Raw genomic sequence first — 18,113 nt, 5'->3', positions numbered from 1 at the left:
AAACAGATGTAGGTCCCCACACTATGTAATGCTAGGCCACACACACACACACACACACAAGTGGTCATTGCATGGCTCCTTTTAGGCGGCATCACGTCTACTGCAACGAATTACAGTATTTTCATGCAGCAGCACGTGCAAATAATGTAGCTTCATCGTGCTCATTGCACAATTCTATTCAAGTATTCTCTTTGCCAAGTAAATATTTCTCTGAGTTAGCACTTGGATGTTATGAAAAAACATGCAGAAACACACAGAGACTGACCTGTGAGGTCAAAGGTCGGCCAGGAGCCCAGTTCACAGGCTCGGCAGGTGTACTCGTCGAACACAAACTCATTTTCTTTACAGGGAGTGCACGTCCAGCAGCAGCTCACCTCCCCTTTACGGATCACCTGGAGGGGACAGATGCACAATGTATTCAGTGTACATGCGGGGGAACCCTTGTGCACAGCCACTGTATTACATGGAGTCTTTTATTATTCATTATGACGATTTCATTTAATGTAATCTTAATTCATTTGAAATAGGTAGTAAAATATATGTGTAATCTATTCCAACAAAGACAATTTATTGCATTATGGTAAAGCTCCATGGCAGAGTGCTGGATTCACAGTATTGCCTGCAGTTACCCTTAGCAAAGTTTGCGCTTTCTTACCTTTATCTGTGCTTTGTCACAGGGTTCACTGCAGACTGACTTGATGATGCCTTCCTTGTTGGGCCAGATTTCATCATCATCTATCTTCAAGCCTCTGTTGTCCCAACTGCCAACATTTAATATAGTCATAGTAGTCCTTCCCCATCTTCTTGAAGTTCATTATTTCGTACCTGTGGATGGAAAGTTTCACATACAGGTTTCATTCAACACATTAACACCCACATGTCGTGTCATACCCAGCAAGCCAAAAGGCCCGACACAAAATAATTCAATGGGATTAACCGCGTACCTGCCAGGCGAGTCTCCATTCTTATCAAATAAGATTCCCTCTCCTGACACTCCGGTGAAGTTGGTTTTCATCAAGAAGTCTAGCAGCATAGAACCATCTATAGGTCGCATGGCATCACACAGGCCCTTAAAATACACAAGCAATCGTGTCATATCCAACAAAAATGACCCACAGCTTAACAAACGTCGTTCATGGAATAGATGGATTTGTGTGTGCACAGAAGCAATGTTGATCAATGGACATTCCCGTTGATTTAATTGACATTTTAAGAACCGAATGGAAAAGCATATTAACAGTAAAATATTACTAAAAACATGATTATTGGCCAGTTGGATTAAGACATTAACATAATGATACATTTGAGTCAATACAAAGACTTGCATAGAAGGTGAATCCTCCCATGGAGTGTTATGAAAATGGAAAAGTATAGAGTAGCAGGGTTTCTTCCATGACTGTCACATTCAGGCTAATAAGTGCCAAGCTGGATCATGTCATTTAGTCAAAACTTAGTCTGAAATATTACATTTCAATAACCATGTCAGCAAGGAAAAAATCTCAAGTAGTTCCAGAAAGGTTAGTCTATCATGGCCGAATTCAAGGATAAGCAGCACTGATGTATTTTTTCTTTGTTAGCTACAATTGTCTAAAATGCTAGCTGTATCTAAAAATACAGTATAGTTATGTGATCATCCAGGTTCCTATCTTACATTTTCCAGGTTGTGTGTACATGTATGGAGTCTGACAATTGGTCAAAAATGGCTGATGTGTGTAATAATGCAGCAACACCCAGCTAGTTCATTTCTCTCCCCCCCACCATTGTCCATTTCACCCCTTCCTCTCCCTTCTTTGTTTCCTTGCTTTGTCCTAGTCTGTCCCCCCACTCATCCATCAGAGCAGTACCTACCTGATAGCCTGGGCAGAGTGCCCGTTGCATGTTATGCAGGCCATATGCAATTGAGTAGATGGCATTTATGACAAACCCCCATCTTGGCTGTCCTGTGCATACTGTGCCGAAGCGACTCTCGCTCTGCCAACACAAATGGGAGGGGAGAGGGGAGGTGGTGGGTGAGGAAGGATGGATAAAAGAAGCAGGTATATCAGAGAAACCCTTAATTTCCCTTCTAGTTAAATGAAAATCAGTGTGCTTTTTTTCCCCTCCTGACATCAAAGACCACTCTCATTCCTTTCTCATCGGACACCTCCCACCTCCACATCTCATTTCTGCCTGCCTCTTTCTGTGTCCTGTTCATTTGTATTTCACGTCCCGTTTCATTAGAATACATGAGACATGACTTCCTTTGATGCAGCTCTCACACGCAGTTTTGCCTATGAATGGAGGGGATTGAAAGGGAGAGAGAAAGATGGGGGGGGTGACGAATACAAAGACATAAAGAGAGGGTGCACTCAGCCACAAGGGATATCTCCAGATAAACCTGAAAGCTGTGTTTTTAACCATAAGGTGTGTGTGCGTTCAGCAGGTCTGTTCTAATGTTTTTTGCATTAATAGTGGCCATTATGAAAGCCTATAAAAATGCAGATTGTTAATGTAGCCTGTTATGTTGATGCAGCCTCTCTCCCTCTGTATCACAGATGGCTGTGGTCAACAGAAGTACAGTACAGCTGTAACTCAGAAACCCTTTGTCCACTGTCCTTGTTTGTGTTTTGCGTCTGTACTCACTGCCACAGGTTGCGGTTGAATTTGTTGTTCTCCTGCGGGTGACCTTTAAGTCGACAGTGGAAACGATGCTGCCAGAACTCTGGAAACCAGGGGTTTCTGGGGTTGTTTTCAGGACGAAGTTTAAGGTAGTAATCATCAAACCATTTTCACATCAGCCGACTGGAGCTTGATGGTAATGCCACCTGCTGCTTCCCTAACAAAACCATCTGTTACATCATACCGGTCGGCCCCATCCATCCACTGCAAGAAACACAAGGAGAGACAAAGCAGAAACGTTAACTCCATCGATTTAGCGTGAACGAAAAAAAAACCCTGCTCAATATCAACATTTGCATAATTTCCCCGAATATGTAGTGAAATCATTTGATCATTCCAAAGTATTCATAGACTGCACAAGACATTTAGAGAACTCATTCGGGCATTTGATGCTTTTCAGATGTCATTCCATCAAGATGGAGGTGGGAATAGGTGGGAATTGTCTTTGTGATTTGTTTAGTCTATTGTAACTGAAGGTTGAAGGTTGAATAATGAGGGGTGACTCAATGGAAGTTTTTACTGCTTCGGTAAAATCCTGCCAGAAGCAAACGCTTACACCTTATCTGATCTCCATTAATGCTTTCAGAGTCCCTGTTTGTTTGAGAGAGCCTCTATTATAAATAGGAAGCCTCTGGCAGGTGTTTTGTCTGTGGACTTTTCATAGTGCCAGCACCTATAGGATTTAACACTAGTGGTTTAATTAAGAAAACTGATTAGCTGCTTCTATAGTACTTGAAAATTATAATGTAGTAGTGAAGATGAGTGGGTGGGTTTGCCTCTTGAGCCCATTGCTGAAATGTCTCTTAAGAGCTGGACTTAGAGTACACAACTATGCAGGTGTGTGTGTGTGTGTGTGTGTGTGTGTGTGTGTGTGTGTGTGTGTGGTGTGGTGTGTGGTGGGTGAACAGCTGACATGCCTCTTTATTGAGGGGAAATTCCATTTTAAGGTTAACAGAGGCAGCACAAGGGCAACAATAGGGCACTATGAACAAAGAAAGCCTAGGTCGCTGACACACACACACACACACACACACACACACACACACACACACACCACACACACACACACACACACACACACACACACACACACACACACACATCACACACACACACACACACACACACCACACACACACACACACACACACAACACCACACACACACACAACACACCACACACACACACACACACACACACACACACACAACACACACCCACACACACACACACACACACACACCCACACACACACAACACACACACACACCACACACAACACACTGCGAGTGCTCTAGTTTCCAGGGAAAGAATAAACAAAATGAATGAGGAACAGAAAGGACAGGGGAAGAGATGTGAGAGAGGACAGAAGCAGAGATACCTAATCAGGGAGAAATCCAATTGAAAGGAGACACAGACCAGGATGATTAGCTGGGAGGGACATGGGGAGGGAGGCTCTTACATCATTATGAGCAAAGTCCAAAAGTAGTCATATTGCTGACAAATAGGCACCAAACATACGCATAGACACCAGCCTGGGTGCTGAGATGATCTAGGTCAAATGGAGTATTTTGGCTGCAGCTCAGCAGCCGTTGCCCGTCAGACACCAGAGCAACGAATATAACTACCTCACAAAACACCACACTGACAAACTGTGGAGATGTATCGCTGTAGTTTGCATTTTTTTTGGGGGAGGGAAATTTGGGTTTACTGCTCCTCAAGGAAGCACAGATGGAAGAGTGTGTGTGTGTGTGTGGTTGTGTGGTGTGTGTGTGTGTGTGTGTGTGTGGTGTGTGTGTGTGTGTGTGTGTGTGTGTGTGTGTTGTGTGAGGGATAGATAAAGAGAGGATGGGAAAGGAAAGAGCCACAAAGTGGGATGTGAGTGACAAATCTTCTGTCCTCCTTTCAAATATACTGCCAACTTTGCCTCTGCAAGCAGGACCAATGATACAAAGCTCTTCTAGATAGAAGTCTTTCTTTCTTTCCTTCGTTCCTTCTGTCTCTCTTTCTCTGAGCCCTCCAGAGAACATAAACTAGTTTCCTCCTGCAGCAGGACTTCCAGCCGTAGCCTGATGTAGACCGAACATGTTTTTGTGTTATTGTGTGTGTGTGTGTGTGTGTGTGAACAGCTTTCAATTTGTGTCTCTCTACCTTTTTATTTAATGTCGCTCTTCTCGTCACCCTCTGCCTCTAAGCAGTTGTCATAAATCATGGTGGAAGCATTTCTAGATGGCTATCCATACAGGATAGATAACGCCTGTATGAAATGTCGGTGTGATGGTGTGGTTTGTCACATGTGTTAAGTGGTTACGCGGATTGGGATTTTGCAGTGGTTCTGTCGACAAAGCTTGTTGCCACAGATACGTGAGAAAACGCTACTTTATTGGACACAGACATATTAAGAAATGACTTCAGTTATTTATTTAGTTAAAAAAAGTATAAGTTATAAGTGGTCAAAATATAATTCTAAAAGGAAAAATGTTTGTGAAATCCTCTAATATATGTTTTTCATGATCTATTACTGTCTCTGTGAGCGTTTCAAAATGAACTGAATCACTTGTTGATTGGCTTGATGATAACTCCACACATTTACAACCAGGACCCATTTCGATGAGTCATAATTAGACATTAGGGATTTTTCATGTGAAGAGGACGCAAGCTAAAAAGGTTTGGGGTTGGCCCTTTGGCTGTAGCATTAATAAGTATCTTCAATAACAGTTTGTGAATTTGGCTCGTTTGTCTTTCATTAACCTGTTTGAATTATTAGCACATCCAGGGTTTCCTATAATTACGTCAATGTGTCACAGAAGTCTTCAATGTTCAGACAAATTGAAGGACCTCCAGTCTGTTTGAGAAAATTAAAAGGCAGGCTCTATAAGAATAATTTAGATTGTTAACTTTTCAACCAGAGTTATGACCAGAGAGATTTTAAATATGTTGGACTGGTAATAACTGGATAACAGAAAGCCATGAGAATAAAGCCATCTTCATGAAACATAAATGTTGTAGATTAGAAAAAAAATCCATAGGGCTTGAAATAGTTCTGACTTGTTTTAAACTTTTAGCGATACCTATTGCTGCTCAAACCATTGACCGTTGTTCAGGTCTGGTGTCATGCAGAGGACGCGTCCCATGCCAGAGCGACAAAGTGCTATCACTACATGTCCTCATAATGGATCAATAGGTTTAGCTCCCCTGAGGGAACAACAACCGCATTTGATGTCTTTACTTGAGTAGGCTATTTGCTTCTGTGTTAACAAAGTGTTGTATTGACGGAGAGACACAGCGCGGTGGAAGAGTGAGAAACACAGTAGTGAGAGAAAAATGAAGACGTACAATCAAAGAGATTGATGAGTGAGGCAGTGAAAACGGATCCAAATTGAACAATCAATCATTAATCAGCACTTCCTGTTGATAGATTTCTTATTCTGTCTTACAGTTTTCTCTCCACATCCGTCTCTTTTCAACCTCTCATTAACACATTCATGTCTCCCTTGAGCCCCTTCGCTCTTTTTTATACATCCATTCCTCAACTCTGACATTCCACTGCATCCATCGACACAATATATTTATTCTCATTTCTTACTGTTTGTTTTCATGTTTGTTCCTTTGCAGACATTCACCATACACAAATCTATGATAATCCAAATACATGCACCAGTGTGTTTATCTCTCTGTTGTTGCATTTATATTTTGTTGTTATGATTTTGGAGCATTTTACTTTCATTTTACCTATAATTATTAGCTTTTCACCTGTTTGGCCATTTTCCCAGCAGATCACACATGAAACTCATCAAAGCAGAACGACAAGTGTGACATGTGAGCAACAAACACACACACAAAAACACCTGCAATAATCATCACCTGGAAGTCTAAATATATTTCTAGGAAAGTTGTCACTAATTCAATGAGCAAATGTGACCTGGAATATATTCATATCTTACTGTCTGACTAAATGGCCTTCACTCCACTAAAAGATCCTGTCTGGTCAATATAAGTATTTAATAAATCTTACTACCTAATGTTGCGTAAGCTCCCAGTACAAATCACGGACATCTCTGTTCCTCTGTCTAACACAAATAGAAAATCAGATTTGTATCACTTCACAATCAGCACTGTAACTCCCACAACATGATGGACCAACACAAATAAACATCCACTTTCTTTTGTAAACCACATCATTATTTTATAATTGAAAAATGTTTATTGTTTGGTAACATGAAAATCAAAAACTGTTCTCATGATCTCAGATTAGTTTCCTGGGGCGTAATTAATGTGAGATTTAAAAATGAGATGAACTCTGTTTTTATTGAATACTCATTGCTGAATGTCCTGGAATACGCTGGAAAAAAAGCAGGGATCACTGATACAGGAAAATGTTTCTATTTGAACACCATGGAAATGCTATGCAATGGTGTAGTGTTCTCACGTTTGGTTGTCATTTGTCATAGTAGGCGGGTGAGACACAGTAGGGGTTGAATGTTACATCTTTCAAAAACTAAATCTTGTTCTCGAGGATGGAACACAATGCTTTAGGTCTTTATTTCTGTAATTGCTACCACAACATTATTTTACAGCAAGTAAAGTGTTTCAAACTAAAACCCTTTAGTATGAAATCCTAATGCCTTGATCATGGAACACTTTATTTAAAATTTGTTACGTTCCAGGCTCCTTCATGATCTATGTTGACTTTAAAGAAAATATATACTTTAACTTGTTTTTTCCCATTGTCAGTGTACTTATTTGTTTGAACCTATATGATTTTATTTATGTTTATCTACTTGTGCTGCTGTTAGTTTACCTGCTGAAGGACAAATGAAGGATTTTCTAAATTGCTGAAGTATGGAAAAAACTGGTAAGCAGTCTTTCAGCGAATCCCAAAACTATGATTTAAGTAGTTAACCTAAATGCAATAACCTGCTCTTTCGAGGATATTAGTATCCTCTTTGGAGACTGGACTGTTCAATTCCACAAGCGTCAGTAAATCCTGGTGGGCAGATTTACAAAGGGATGAGAGGGGCTAATGTGATTGGCAGTGATTGACACAAGCCCAAAACGCAGTCACTGATAAAGTATGACAAATTAATTCCTCCCACCCGATTTTTGAAGCCATGTTCCTCCAACCACAACATTATCAAGTTCCTCTGTATAACTAGAAAGTGCATCAAAGATACACACAGGTGTTCACTGATCGGACATTTATTGTATTGCAAGTATGTAGGCGATGTTGCTGCTAGAAGATGGCTCTAGAGGAAGCCTCAGGCTCAATGTATACATTTTTAAGAGAGTGCAATGAGAGTTTGTTTGTGCATCTACTGTATGTGTGTGTAAGGGGGGATGGTTGTCTAGGTGAGTGTGTGTCATTCAGGCTAATCAAACACTCATTCTATTTTTGATCAATACGACTATCATTAATAACATCCTCGTTCTATCTCTCGTACTCTGTCTGTCTGTCTGTCTCTCCACATGTCTAAGAGAGCAAGGCTGTTACCATGGTTTCCATCCCACACTCAACCTGCTGTCTGTACTTTGCGTCTCATTAGAGCACACTGGATTTTAAGAGAACACACACCACACACACACACACACGCACACCACAACACACACACACAAACACACACACACACACACACACACACACACACAACACACACCCAACCACACACACACACACACACACACACTATCACACACACACACACACACACACACACACACCACACACACACACACACACACACACACCACAACACACACACAACACACACACACACACACAATCTCTCCATACATTCCCACAGACTTTTTCTATTCACTATTCAATTAACTTCAGAGTGGCCTGTCTCTCACCAATATTGGAAATGCTATTTGCATAATAGTACAGTATGCCAAATTGTAGGCCAATGCACTACCTTAAGCAGAACTTTACGAACCCAATTCTAGACAACTGGCCTGAGGCCCATTTGCCTTATCCATTCTGTTCATTTCAAGTATAAATAGAAAGTGGAACTCATTGCCAAATGATTATTAATTGTCCCTTCGTTCTTTCCTGGTGGTGAAATTTGCCCCAAGCCCGAATGTTTTTACTCTGAGCTTCCAGCAAAAGTTCAACCAGTGATTATTGATAACAGAAAAACTAAAAAGCCCTCAACAAACATATATGATGCATCTTGAAACTGCTATTACTATATTATCTGATGTCTTCCCCCTTGTTTAAGATGTGTAACAGTTGCAATTGAGTTCAACCAGCTATCATCACAACCAAACAAGATTGCAATACAAAAACGTGTCATTAGAGCTGAACAATAGATCACACTATCAATGACTTATGGGAGCAGTGCAAAGTTAGAAGCAGAGCGCTGTGGTGAACATTATAAATTCTCTCTTTGTCTCTCAAAGAAATCAAGAAAGTTGCCTTAAGAATCCAAACAGATTTTGCTCTTAATTTGCTTTTTTTGACAAAGGACTGGATGAGTTTCCTGACAGTCTGCAGCTGATAGAGGACAAGAATGTAACCCTGTGGTCAGACTGAGATCCCACTTCACCGAAACTCAATTTCCAGGTAAATTGATAAAAACTCTGATAATCTTCCCAATCCTTCCTGTATGTCTCCGTTCAACAGTACTTAGATAAAATGCAAGAGTTCATTCAAGTTTGGTAACATTTTTAACTCAAGCATTCATACCCTTGCTTCAGCTCCGTTGCATCTACAGCTAATCTACTTCCATTTTGCTCTTGTCTGCTACCGTTAACCTTGGTTGCTTTGTTAGAATGCAAATTTACAAGTACAAATTATGTTTTTACCCTTTAGTTTTGTGAAACATGGCATGTACAATCTTAACTAAAACAGTCTTTAACATGTTTAGACAGTATATTAACTAAACAATGGATTTCTTAAAGCTGTATACACGCATATCCAAAACAAATAGGGCAGTTGTCGAGCTGAAGGTGAGCAAACAATAAATATATAAATAGCTCGAATGTTCTTGTATTTATTGCAAGAAGGTGACCTTTCCAGCACAACTCTTCATTCTGAAATATTTTTATTGATTTTACACATACTAGACCCCAAACATCAGCACAATGACAAAAACATAAACCAACTACACACCCCACACTCACTTCTATTAACTCCAACGCAACCCTAACATACCCCATAACCCCTCCCACCCACATACTGAAAACAGATAGAAAGTAAAATACAAATTATTATTATTATTATTAATTAAATAGATACATTGAAAGTTGAGAATAATTTGTGTATAAAAAAGGAAAATAAATGAAAAAAGCATCTAGTTTTTATCCAGTTAAAGGCTGGCCTTATTCAAATATTCATTGTAGGGCTTTCAGGTTTTGGGGATTTATGGATTTAGGATGTCCTTTAGCTAACATTTATGAAAAGGGCATTTCATTTAAAGGGGGGCAATAAACTAATAGACTTCTAAAGCCAGTACATGGTGATTTTTTTTGAAGGAAAGTTGTGTGTTGTGGGCAGTGAAAGGATCGGGATTAAGGTTCATACCATAAACTTTTCCAAGTGTGTTACATACAGTGGGGCAAAAAAGTATTTAGTCAGCCACCAATTGTGCAAGTTCTCCCACTTAAAAAGATGAGAGCGGCCTGTAATCTTCATCCTAGGTACACTTCAACTATGAGAGACAGAATGGGGGAAAGAATCCAGGAAATCACATTGTAGGATTTTTAATGAATTAATTGGTAAATTCCTCGGTAAATAAGTATTTGGTCACCTACAAACAAACAAGATTTCTGGCTCTCACAGACCTGTAACTTCTTCTTTAAGAGCCTCCTCTGTCCTCCACTTGTTAACTGTATTAATGGCACCTGTTTGAACTCGTTATCAGTACAAAAGACAACTGTCCACAACCTCAAACAGTCACACTCCAAACTCCACTATAGTCAAGACCAAAGAGCTGTCAAAGGACACCAGAAACAACATTGTAGACCTGCACCAGGCTGGGAAGACTGAATCTGCAATAGGTAAGCAGCTTGGTGTGAAGAAATCAACTGTGGGAGCAATTATTAGAAAATGGAAGACATACAAGACCACTGATAATCTCCCTCGATCTGGGGCTCCACGCAAGATCTCACCCCGTGGGGTCAAAATGATCACAAGAACGGTGAGCAAAAATCCCAGAACCACACGGGGGGGACCTAGTCAATGACCTGCAGAGAGCTGGGACCAAAGTAACAAAGGCTACCATCAGTAACACACTACGCCGTCAGGGACTCAAATCCTGCAGTGCCAGACGTGTCCCCCTGCTTAAGCCAGTACATGTCCAGGCCCGTCTGAAGTTTGCTAGAGCATTTAGATGATCCAGAAGAGGATTGGGAGAATGTCATATGGTCAGATGAAACCAAAATAGAACTTTTTGGTAAAAACTCAACTGGACGTGTTTGGAGGAGAAATAATGCTGAGTTGCATCCAAAGAACACCATACCTACTGTGAAACATGGGGGTGGAAACATCATGCTTTGGGGCTGTTTTACTGCAAAGGGACCAGGACGACTGATCCGTGTAAAGGAAAGAATGAATGGGGCCATGTATCGTGAGATTTTGAGTGACAACCTCCTTCCATCAGCAAGGGCATTGAAGATGAAACGTGGCTGGGTCTTTCAGCATGACAATGATCCCAAACACACTGCCCGGGCAACGAAGGAGTGGCTTTGTAAGAAGCATTTCAAGGTCCTGGAGTGGCCTAGCCAGTCTCCAGATCTCAACCCCATAGAAAATCTTTGGAGGGAGTTGAAAGTCCGTGTTGCCCAGCGACAGCCCCAAAACATCACTGCTCTAGAGGAGATCTGCATGGAGGAATGGGCCAAAATCCCAGCAACAGTGTGTGAAAACCTTGTGAAGACTTACAGAAAACGTTTGACCTCTGTCATTGCCAACAAAGGGTATATAACAAAGTATTGAGATGAACTTTTGTTATTGACCAAATACTTGTTTTCCACCATAATTTGCAAATAAATTCTTTAAAAATCAGACAATGTGATTTTCTGGATTTTCTTTTCTTCTCATTTTGTCTCTCGTAGTTGAGGTGTACCTAGGATGAAAATTACAGGCCTCTCATCTTTTTAAGTGGGAGAACTTGCACAATTGGTGGCTGACTAAATACTTGTTTGCCCCACTGTATTTGACAACCGAAAAGCATTAACTTTTGGACAGGACCAGAACTAGCGGGCAAGGATTGAAATTACCACTGGTAATTGGATACATTTTTTCCAAATTCAGCATTTGTATTTGAAAAAAAACAAAACGTTTTACTGCTTGAGACCATGCCTTACACGCATGGAGGAAGATATGGTCTTGACGGCTGTCGGGTATTGGGACACCAATTTCTTCTTCCCAAATCTGTTTCAGATGGGCTGTCGCGTTAAGATGAAAGGAATCGATCGAGCCATATATTTTGGAGTCGGAGCATTCATGGAACTCGTATCTTTTATTAATCTTTTAAAACGTAAATGTCCCCTCTGTGAGACCTATCAAGGTATTCTGATTCAGATTATCTTGTGTTTTAAGGAGATAAGAATCTACTTCTGCTCACAAGGTGATTTGGTTTATCATTGAAGAGAGTTTTAAAAAAGGAGGAAACTGAATTTCTTTTAAAATGAAAGATATAGAAAAACTCCCACTGTGATCATTAGGAGAAAAAGGTAAACATGGTAAAGGCCACAGTTTAAAAGTATCAAAGCATGAGCCATGTGTTGTAAACAGAAACAAAAACAAGAGCTCACTGTATTATTACATCGCCTACAGCTTAGCAGGGATAACCCTTTGGAGCATTTCATCTGAATTAAATTGATTTGATGATCTGTGAATGAACCACAGTGTTTGGGTATTCACAGCTTAAAATAAATGTTCATTTGTGTTATTGTTTCACTTTGACCTCAGTCGTGCTGTGCTTTATCACAATACATGTTTGATGTGAGAGTGGAGGCATTGCATTTCAATCCCAGCCTTGTTATATCAGGGTACATATTTGGATAGTTGTGTAATCACTGTTGTGGAGATTGGTTAGGCTGGGGGAAATAAGGCAAAATATTTGAATCTGATCTGAAGCTGTGCTGTCAATAGGTCAATTTAGTAATTCATGTCTGAGTTCAATAACATCGTGCCACCCGACCCCAACCACCCACTCACTAGCTGCCATGGCAACCTGGCAGAGATTCTAGATGAGCATCTGCTGCTTACAACCATACATACTGCACACAAACACACAAACGCACCAGCAGTCCACCAACCTAACCTGACAACAATAATTACTCTGACAGACAACGCAGGTGGGGAAAGAGAACACAGGTCACTCACAGATAGACGTTTACAATCTGGCAAAGCAGGAACGATTCAAGAAAGAAAATGTAAGCTGCTACGGATGTCTTTGGACATCAAAAACTTAAGCGTTGGCAGCATAACAGCTGCACATACATCATCTCTGCTGTCAAAATTCTAACTCGGAACAACAAACAAACAGTCGTCCCACAAAAGAAAGTGTGTATTTGGTAGTTTAATGCATCTCTCATAAGTAGATGAAGGCTCCCTGAACACAACAACATACTGTAGCAACAACTGTCCATTTGTGTCATCACAAAGTAATCTGCCGCAGACTATTATGCAAAACACTAGTAGGGTGTGCTTTTTGCTAATCCTATGCAGTCTCAATTAATAAAGGCAAGCACTCACTAGTTGGGATATGAGTTACCTCATTCAGGCCCTCCCCTCTGATGGATGGCAAAAAGGAGCATCAGTGCCCTGGATTTTCTTCATGTAGTGGGTTGTTTCTCCCAGAGGAAATGTAGGCTAAGACACCTCACAAAGTTGCATGTTATGATGCAATAATGCATGTTATATTTGTTAAGTCTCTATGAATAATGGCTTTTGGATTTAGAAAGCAAATCCAGTAACAATGTTGGCTACTTGGCACACCTTGTTAAAGTCATGCTTTATGTTTTTCATTGTCTATGAAGCGTGAGTCACATGAGTGACAGAGAGGCAAAGCCATATGCAATCCATCAACGTGTGGGTGGCTTTTTAGTGAGGCTTTAGGAAAAATATGATCTTTGACTTTTTTTTGCAAGATGTAATTTGAACAGAAAATGCTTGCCAGACTTCAACCAGAACAGCTCATCTTTAAACATCCTCAGCCTAACGGAGGTCAAAGTTCACAATGACAACAGCAAAACTAATTTAGCCAAATGTCAGGACGGTCATTCACACAGACAGTGGCCACTAAACTCTGAGACTGTGTGGTGTGTGTGTGGTGTGTGTTGTGTGTGTGTGTGTGTGTGTCTTTGAGTGAGATGGATGCAGGGCCTGTGTCCGTGTGTGTACCCAACTGTGTAATTATGTGAGTGATCGGACCACTTTACACGCCCATCATTCAATAACACGCGCACACACGGCAGAACAGCCCACGTCTGCTTACCTTGGCAGCAGGTTCACTTTTACTCATCTATCCATGCCACACTTCATTACCCTCAGTCTCAATTTTTTCTGACAGTCTCTCACCTCTCATCTCTTTCTGGTTTCTCCCCACGTCGGGATCCTCTTTTTTTCCTTCTCTCCAAATGTCTTCCACTTCATACCTCTCTTTATCTATTTCTCTCACGCTTTTCCTCTTGTATATATTGCTGCCCTAAGGTCTTGTCGCTGTGCATTCTCAATCTATTCATTACTTGCTTTCTGTTCCATCTGGGGCTTTCATTTAAAGGTTCCTTCAACTTGTTATTTATTTTCCAGACCATTTCTTAATCTTACACAGAACCATAACTGCATGGAAATCGTCACTACAATTTAGAAACCCAAATGCCTGGGAGAAATAGGGAATGGATTAATGTCACACACAGACACTTCAAACACATGCAAAAGATTCATATCTTTTAAACGATGTGGAACGTTTCAACAAAATAAGCATTTCATGTATAAATCACCACAACTGTACATTTGCATTTCAACCTTACTGTCACAGCATTAGTATTACTATGAAAATATTTTATTTTCCTCACAGTTTCCATCTTGACCCTAATGTTGACACTTTTAAATAGCCTCGAAGTGACCCTTTTCCAAATTATAGTTCAACAAAAAGCCTTTTGTTCCGCTGCAACTCTGACTACTTTTAAATCCAGACTAAAGACTTTTCGCCGCTGCTTTTAATTGAACTATTCACATCTTAGACTGCACTGTAACTTTTATCCATGTATTTTTTCTTTTAATGTTTATTTATTATCTTTTCTTTTTAATGACTGATTTAAATGCCATTTTCTGTCTTTCGTTTTTTGTAAAGCACTTTGAATTGCCTTGTGTTGAAAGGTGCTATATAAATAAACTTGCCTTGCCTTTAAACCTTAGATATGGCTTAACTGGCTCAGTTGTCTGTGTAGATAAGTCACACAGATAGACGTACACACTCTTTGCTTCTTCTAACTCTTCATTCACACACTCTCTGTCCAGGCTAGTTTAAGCATAGTGTATTTCAGATCTTGGCAACCCTGCTGATGTTCCCTGGGCTTCAGAAACAGATATGATATGATATGATATTGATATGGGGGACAGAATCACAACTGTCGAGGCAGTATAGAGGGAGAATTTAAAGCAAAAGAGTTACCAAGACACCAAAATATTGTGTGTGAGAAGGGCAGGTAGAGACGTAAAATACAGTAGAAAAACTGGATTTACAGAGCCTTATCTGAATTACTGTTGTCCCCCTTTTCCTACTACATGCACAAATCAAAAAGCGGTAGTCTAGTCATATTCTTTTTTATTCTGTACTGACACATTGACACAAACTATAGCTCAGAGAAGGTTACTTGGAGAGGGAGGGATGAGGAGACAGAATAAGTCGTGACAGACACAGACAAAGTCTTTTCCCTAATAAAGAGAAATTATATGTATTTCCCAGCTCCATTTTTAGCATGCTAACATCAACAATGTGTATTGACCTTCAGGGCCTGTTCAAACTCACTCTCACTTGTTGGACTAAATGTCCTTTTTATCAATGTTTAAAGCAATTGAGAAGTATTTAATTGTAACAGAAGTTGTTGGAAGACGTTAATGTTAAGTCCATATGGTCACATGCCATTATGGAGGCAAAACATTGGCAAATATCCAATTAAATTTGTTTTCATTACTGCACAAATCCACTTGGAATCAATGTAAGTGTGGGGTATGGTAAGGTAGAAGGAGGCAGGGTTAGAAGGCCAGTTAAAAAATAGTAATTAGCCATGGCTTCAACAAATACAGATTCTAAAAAGGAAAGGGAAAGATAAGACTTTATTTTATCCCGAAGGATATTGTTGTGCCAGAGTAACAAAATACAATAAACACAGCAGCACAACTGTACACTAAAAGTGCAGCAAAAAGAGCAATGAAACATCTACAGACAACATGAAACATAGAAACATAGATGGCCACACAATCAATGCAATTATTAGCAGTATTTAGTAGTTAGTAGTGCAAAAAATAAAACGTAGTGGCAGTTATGGAATTGCACGTTATCATAGCATTATTAATAATACTAGTAATAATAATATTGCATATAGTTATATATAGCAGCGAGTGTATTGTAATGATGGCAATTGTATTGATATGTAATATTGCACATAGTGTTGGGTGGAGAAAGAGGGTAAAACAAAGTACTGATGTCTCTAAGAGGAAGAAAAATATATGTATTACACTTTCTTCCAAAAGGCATATCACAATGCTCTCTACCTACTGAATAATTGGAAAACAATGTGTGGCATTGGTCTCTTATTTCATATACACAGTTTGCAGTTAAGTGAAACACTTTAAATTAATGACTTTGTTGACACTTAAATCAAGGAAAGATTGGCCTTTGTAAAGTGGTGGAGCACTTTAAAATGTCAATGCAAACATCCCACCTCCACAAAAACAGATCCATATGTAATGTTAAAAGCACATTTAATAGTCTTCTTTGAAATATAAATAATCATGTGATTACAATAAATTGGTGTTTGCTTTGTATTTCTATTCACTGTATATTACAGTATATAACAGTGAATGTGTTGTAGAGGGCATGAACACTTACTCGTGAAGTGGACCTTGCATTTCCATTTGTATATTGGCAGGAGCTTGTTCTACTGTAAGCTGAGCATACAGCTTGAATTTAATTTAAGTTTGTGGACTGTCTGTGATGCATGGTCAATGAGAACAAAAAACAATTGTCCATTTGTATTTTCCCCCTCTACCAACAGAGGTACTATTGATGAAATAAAAAAAGCAGTGACATGAGGAGGAATAGAGAGGGAGATGAAGAGTGAAAATAACTTTAGGTGGGGAGGTAGAGAATGAGATAGAAGGAGTGTGTACAAGGAAAGAAAGATGGAGGAGTGCAGATAACATTATTAGACAACATAAGACATTATTCGACTCCAGCTGGGGTCTTTGTCTGGGCGCCACACACACACACACACGTATATTTAGAAGACACACAAATACATTCTCATACATTGGTTCAGCAACAAATCGTATCTGTCGAATAGTGTGCATGTGTGTGAGTATGGGAGTGAAATGAAAAGTATGTTTTGACTTGTCTCTCCTATATGGACAACAAATATAGTTCAACATTTAAATTAAAACATTGAAAGCAGTGAGGATGACAATTATCTGTCTCTTAAGCCCCACATTCAACAGCAGGTTAAATACAAATAACAACTGAATTAGGTTTCTACTTTAGAAACTAGTCTTGTTCTCTCTCGAGGCCAAAGAGAAACGTTTTGCTGCAACATTTATGTCGGTGCTGGACCATGGTGATGTGGTTTATGTTAATGCATCTTCTACAGGCATTGAGGTTCATTACAAACCTTAAAACCCTTCATCACCATTGCTGCTTGTATGCTTGTATTCGATGGTCTGCTCTGACCACCTGTAGACAAAAGCTTTGGCACACCCATAGGCTTTTCTTGGTGCTCTCCAGCTTTATTTGCAGATGTACATCCGTCAGAATAGTACAGGAACACATCGGCTTTGTTCTGAGGACTGGTTTTCCGATAACTCTCCCTAAAACAACATTGAGCTGGGGAAAAGAGCATTCAGTAGCGCTGCTCCATTTGCTTGGAACCAGGTGCAACATGAACTGAAACTCAGGGAGCTGGTCTCTCTAACCAATTTGAAAGTACTTCTTAATGACCGAGAAGCAGACAACTCTGTCTGTCGATGCCTTTTTAAGATGATGAATCTGATTGTGACCATTATGTTCTCAGTTTTTGTTTTTAATATGTGTCTTTAACTGTGCTGCTTCCTATCTTGGCCAGGAATCTCCTGAAAAGAGATTGTTGTTATCCCAATGTGACCTTCCTGGTTAAATAAAAAAAGTAAATGAAATGGCAAAAAAGGAACGAAACAGCAAGCAGCAGACTCTGAAGTGCGTGAGAAAAACACCGGGAGTGGAGAGGTTCAAGTCAACTAATCCACAGATAT

The 18,113-nt window shown here is 39.9% G+C and overlaps 1 protein-coding gene across 2 annotated transcripts in view; it reads right to left on the bottom strand.

The window, feature by feature from the left end:
• Nucleotides 1–245: 245 nt before the first annotated feature.
• Nucleotides 246–18,113, bottom strand: part of LOC117533845 (metabotropic glutamate receptor 5-like) — a 35,003-nt gene continuing 17,135 nt past the window's right edge. Inside the window, exons 3-7 of one of the 2 annotated variants that reach the window (XR_004567117.1) lie at nt 2,623–2,862; nt 1,849–1,971; nt 945–1,069; nt 656–825; nt 246–392 (exon numbers count right to left, since the gene is read on the bottom strand). Coding sequence is in view for 1 of the 2 variants with exons in the window: in XM_034197809.1 (XP_034053700.1) it covers nt 2,832–2,862 (31 nt within the window). In the remaining variant the exon portion in view is untranslated. Of the gene's footprint in view, nt 393–655; nt 826–944; nt 1,070–1,848; nt 1,972–2,128; nt 2,271–2,622; nt 2,863–18,113 lie in introns of those variants that run through there. The other variant, XM_034197809.1, reaches the window with a different exon arrangement.

Source organism: Gymnodraco acuticeps, unplaced genomic scaffold (genome assembly GCF_902827175.1).
Source record: "Gymnodraco acuticeps unplaced genomic scaffold, fGymAcu1.1, whole genome shotgun sequence".
Taxonomy (NCBI): domain Eukaryota; kingdom Metazoa; phylum Chordata; class Actinopteri; order Perciformes; family Bathydraconidae; genus Gymnodraco; species Gymnodraco acuticeps.
This window is presented reverse-complemented; position numbering and strand designations above follow the sequence as displayed.